Raw genomic sequence first — 5,726 nt, 5'->3', positions numbered from 1 at the left:
TTCCAAAAAACCTGCAGTCGCCACTAAAAATTGAGTATTTGGATGAGAGTCAACCTTCTTCATGACCGAAAATACGAAAAAGGCCCTAGTAAGAAACATGGCTGAGCATGATAGGGTGACATCAGAGGCACAAGATTGAAACTCCATATGTAAGACGGGATTGCGGTCAACCAGCCCTGTGAGGCCGTTGAGCCGACATTTCTAATGCGGACAACGAAGATGACGGAAGCAGTGACAGAATCACCAGGATAGTGGGGACAAGCACACGTGTCTTGATCTCATTAGACCGTAGTCTGGTGAGGCTGTGCTCCATGGCTGCGGTCAGCACGTTTTTATAGTACCAGATTGGACCAGTAGTCCCCCACGTTGATAATTCAAAGGTTCTTCTATATAAAAGCCTCCGCCCCCTTTGTATCTTCGTTTCAGGGTCTCCAAGTCTGCTGAGTAACGAGAAGAACGAGAAGAACACCTATCTTTGATTGAAAACACAGAGAGAAGCTTGAGAGAAAAATGACGGGTGAGCTAGAGTTACCGCCGGGGTTCAGATTTCATCCGACAGACGAGGAGTTGGTGAATTTTTATTTGTGTAGGAAATGTGCATCGCTGCCTCTGGCTGTTCCGATTATTAGGGAGATTGATCTGTACAAGTTTGATCCATGGCAGCTCCCAGGTATTTTTTTTTTTTAATTTCTTTTCTTCTCTTTCCATTGAAAGTTAAGAGCGTCTGTTAGAAGATTTTGATTGATTGCTTCAGTTTTGAGACGTGGGTCACCTAAATCTCACATCAATTCGCTTGGAATTGTTCAGTTTCTTCTTTAAAAAATATGGGATTTGGGTTTTTCTTTTTTCAGTTTCTCTGTTTCTGAAATCCAGAAACAGAGCAGCCTTTTTGTTTTGGGTAAATTTTCTAATCGAATCACGGAAAATTTGGATCTAATTTTCAGTTTTGGTGAATGGATTGGTTGAATCTGCTTGATTTTGTTAATTTTCTGGTTTTGCTAAAGTAGTTTATTTTTGTTGATTTGGGCAGACATGGCTCTTTACGGTGAAAAGGAATGGTATTTCTTTTCCCCAAGGGACAGAAAATATCCAAACGGTTCACGACCGAACCGGGCAGCTGGAACCGGATACTGGAAGGCGACCGGAGCGGACAAGCCCATTGGCAAGCCAAAACCACTGGGAATAAAGAAAGCACTCGTTTTCTACGCTGGCAAAGCCCCTAAAGGAGTCAAAACCAATTGGATCATGCACGAATACCGTCTGGCTAATGTGGATAGGTCGGCTGGCAAGAAAAACAACTTGAGGGTAAAACTTCCATCTTCCCCTTATTCAATCCTTCCTATGATAAATGTTTTTTTTTTTTTTTTTTAATTCACACTACACAAATGAAACTTAATATTATATAAGCTTTTTTCACACTATATAATAAATGTTTTTTTTTATTTTAAAATTATTGCAGCTGGATGATTGGGTCTTATGTCGAATTTACAACAAGAGAGGTACAGTGGAGAAAAACTATGGTGCGGACCAAAACATGACAAACTTCCAAGAAATCGAGGAGACAAAACCAAAAATTGAGATGTCCGGCCAGAACATGAACATGAACATGAACATGGTAGCATCCTCGTTAAAAACACCAGCAATGATCATGAGCGACCAATTACACATGGACACGTCGGACTCCGTGCCAAGGTTGCACACCGACTCGAGCTCCTCGGAGCACGTGGTGTCACCCGAATTCACGTGCGAGAGGGAGGTCCAAAGTGAACCCAAATGGAATGAGCTAGACAATGCCTTTAATTATTTGGAGTTCAATTACATGGATGGCTTTTCGGATGACCCTTTTGCCCCTCAGCTTCAGTTTCAAATGGATCAGCTGTCACCTCTTCAGGACATGTTCACGTATCTACAGAAGCCCCTTTAATCCGACGGTTTCAAATCATTTTATTCATTGTAGGGTAATATCAACCGGATACCTGCACGTGGTCGTGGACCCAGGCAGTCTTTGTCTGCGTTTGTGCGCGTGCGACTAATATTAATAGTCCTCTTAAGTCTCCTAGAAATTAGCACGAATTTGTTAAGATTATTTATGGGCCATTGATCAAAATGGGCCTTGGTCCAAAGAAAGAGATCAGCTGCAATTTGGATGAGCTATATCTACATTTGAATATTTGATCGTGGGGTGGAGAAGCCGAAGCATTATGATCAACGGTTTAGGTGATGTGTTATATTATCCACGTGTTAATAAATATGTAATGACCCCAGTCCACTTACTAAAAAAAGAATGTACTGACCCCTGTAGGCTGCAGGATATTCTTTTTATCTTTCAAAAATGTTGCTGAATTCTTTCATACCTATAATGTAATATATGTAATATATATGTATTTTTTATTCAGAAACAAATGTCGAGACATTTTTGTTTTTATTTAGTACTTGGAATTTTTGGGAATTGAGGTTGGTTACCTTGGAAGAAAGGATTTGGCTTTAGAGCAATTTCAGCCACCACTAACAAATACAATATATATATAATTGCAAAATGGGTGACATTGGAGTGGCCACCCCCAAACCTGATCAGGGTGGTCGAGCCACCCCCCACGTCAACCCATTCTGCGATTTTGCAGGTTTGAGGTGATTTTCATAGGTCATGGGGAGGTTTGGCCACCCCAATGTCAACGTGGCTCATTTGAAGCTCCCTAAGAAAATTCCAACCGTGAATTGGATCCATTTCCCTCCAACATATGCTTCAAAGTAAAATATTTGACTCTAGCAGATATTGAGTGAATATAATATTAAAGGTAATGGTTTACTTTTAGGAAAATGCTACAATGTAATAAATTTCCCACAATTGGCCAATCTAATTCCTATGTGGCAAAAGGCACATGGTCATTTTCAAATTTTGTTAATTTTTTTTAAAAAAATTTTAAAATTAAAATCAGAATATAAAAAGATTAATAAAAAAAATCAAAAAATAAAAAATGATGGCCGACCACCCCAGTTTAGCTTAGGGGTGGCTTTGGCCATGGTAACCGAAGCCACCCCCAGGCCACCCCCAATGACCAAAAAACAATTTAAACATTTTTTAGATTTGATCCTTGGGGGTGAACCATCCCCAAGGGCCATGGGGGTGGCCGATCCTCCCCCAAGGGCCATGGCCACCCCAAACGGGCCATTGCGGGTGGCCGAAGACATCCCCATTGGGGATCGTTTGGCCACCCCTAAGGGCCAAATCTTAAAAAAAAAAAAAATTAAATTTGTTTTTTTGCCCTTGGGGGTGGCAGGCCACCCATTTTGATTTTTTTTTATTAATCTTTTCATATTTTGATTTTAATTTTAAAATTACAAAATAAAAAATTAATAATAAAAAATTGCAAATAGCCATGTGCCCTTTGCCACATAGGAATTAGATGGGACAATTGTGGGAAATTTATTGCGTTGTAGCATTTCCCTACTTTTTATTACTTTCTGACTTCTGTCACAGGATTAAGATCCCCTTCAATTTTTTATTTATTTATTTTTAAATAATATATTATCAAATTACTAAATTTTGGTCATTTTTAGGCATTAGAACACCTGGAAAATGGCACATATTAAAAATGTAGTATGTTACAGTTAAGAATTGAGTATATTTTCATAAAGTTCTTGCTCTTTATGTTGTAAAAAAGATTTGAGCCAAAAATTGTCTTTTAATTTTATGAAGAAGATGCATCTCTAGAAAAATGAAGATGAAAAAGGGAGAAAAATTATTTTTGGTTATCTCGATAACATGCCACGTCTTTACTAGGTATAATTTTTCAAGCGTTTTGATGCCTAAAAAGGGCTTAATTTACGTCATTTGAGAATCTACAATTTAAAAGAAATTGTAACGACCTAAATTTTAAAACTCTTATTTAAATAATATTAAATAGATTAAAAATATAATCGATAAATTAAAATAATGATATGTGGATTAATGATATTAAATAATTATTTAGTGTTAAAGGTATATTACATTGATTTTTGACCTCTTATGTATATTACTTCAATTTTAAAAATTTAGCTTCACTAATATATTTATGGGCATAATTAAACCCAATTTAGTAAATAAATTATTTACATTGGCGTTTAGTGAAGTCATAAATTAATTTGAAGCTTTTTAGTTTTTAGCCTAAAAAACAGTGTCTTAATTTTTATACTATTTAAATGAGATTAAAACTGCTAAAGAAAGATACCAAGGCTAGCCACCTTTGTTGAAAGCTTAAAGTTTTTTAGTAATAAGGGTTATAGGAAATATCATTATTATAATAATTTAATAAGGCAAGTGGCAAAGTGGGAATGCAAATAGTCAAAGCTTAAGTTGAATCGAAAACTTTGCACAGGCCAAAACTAGACTCAAACGAACTCGGATGAAGTCAAACCAAAAATATAAAATGTTTGTCTCGGAGTCCTCTATCTATTCTCAAAATTTCACGTCAATCAGAGTAGGTTTGGACATTGAAAAATGGATCGGGATACACTGCCCTCATTTTGGACGAAAATATTATTTGGTAGAGAGCATGAAATATGGACTAGGTTTATTCTTTTGGTTAAATACATCTCAACCCTTAGATCAAATGTGTAAAAATAAATCATAACCATTCATCCTCTTAAAAATAGAGTCTAAGCTAAAGTCACTTTCACTTAAGTTTTTACAATCTTAGAACAAGTAAAATTGTTTGCTCCTCCTTTCATTTTATTTCTTAGTTCTAGTCAAATACCATATAGCTTAGATCTTTCTTGTAGTGTTCAAGTGTTCTTATATTTCTAAACTAGCTACCTAGAAAAGATTTGGTGGAGTTTTAATTCTAAGGATTATTGGGTAAGTGTTTCTTGTATAAATATCATGATTTATTGCTTGTATCACTTGTTCTCATTTAATTGTTTAAAGACCCAATAAACGTATAATGTAAAATAAAGTAATAGATACAAGTAAATTAATAATAATGAGGTAGTGGACAAAATCAATTAAGGGCTTATTATATTATCTATATATTATTTACTTTACAGCTTTTACATTCAGCCATTTATTTTATTATCATTTAAATTTTAATTCATATTTTTGGCGGTCATCCCCGAAATTTGAATTCAATATTTACATTCAGTCATTTCTTTTATTGTCATTTAAATTTTAATTCATATTTTTGGCGGTCATCCCCAGAATATGAATTTAGTATTTACATTCAGTCATTTCTTTTATTGTCATTTAAATTTTAATTCATATTTTTGGCGGTCATCCTCGGAATATGAATTCAGTATTTACATTTAGTCATTTCTTTTATTGTCATTTAAATTTTGATTCATACTTTGGTTGGTACGGACCATTGGTCTCATCTTCGAAATATGAGTCATGTTTTATACATATTATTTATAATACTAGTTTGTGTTTAGTGATACTGGCCATTAGCCTTGTCACCAAAAATGAATTCAGGCATAAAGCTAGTTATTAGTGACTATCTTAGATTAATATAATAAAATAAGTAAGTAAAGATGAAGTGACGGATAATAAATAAATATAAAAAGATGAGGGTCTTTAAAAAATGATATTATTGGAGAATGAACTAAGTATTGTTTGTATGTATATATTTTATGCAGAAGTGGAGCAAAATACTACACTAAGGAGTGTAAGTATGGATATACTTGCTGAGTACTAGCTTTGTTTTATTGTTATAGGAATTCTTATTTTGTCTTATTAATATAATTTTGCAATACAA

The 5,726-nt window shown here is 34.8% G+C and overlaps 1 protein-coding gene across 1 annotated transcript; it reads left to right on the top strand.

Annotated features, from left to right (window-relative positions):
- The first annotated feature begins 386 nt into the window (after window positions 1–386).
- On the top strand, window positions 387–2,429 carry LOC132165609 (NAC domain-containing protein 2-like). Its single transcript, XM_059576242.1, has 3 exons — window positions 387–670; window positions 1,031–1,305; window positions 1,460–2,429. The coding sequence occupies exons 1-3, from the start codon at window positions 511–513 to the stop codon at window positions 1,922–1,924; spliced, it is 900 nt and encodes a 299-aa protein (XP_059432225.1). The 5' UTR covers window positions 387–510; the 3' UTR covers window positions 1,925–2,429.
- Window positions 2,430–5,726: the final 3,297 nt, after the last annotated feature.

Source organism: Corylus avellana, chromosome ca11 (genome assembly GCF_901000735.1).
Source record: "Corylus avellana chromosome ca11, CavTom2PMs-1.0".
In the NCBI taxonomy this organism is placed as follows: Eukaryota; Viridiplantae; Streptophyta; class Magnoliopsida; order Fagales; family Betulaceae; genus Corylus; species Corylus avellana.
The sequence above is the reverse complement of the archived record's forward strand: the minus strand, read 5'-3'. Positions and strand labels throughout refer to the sequence as shown.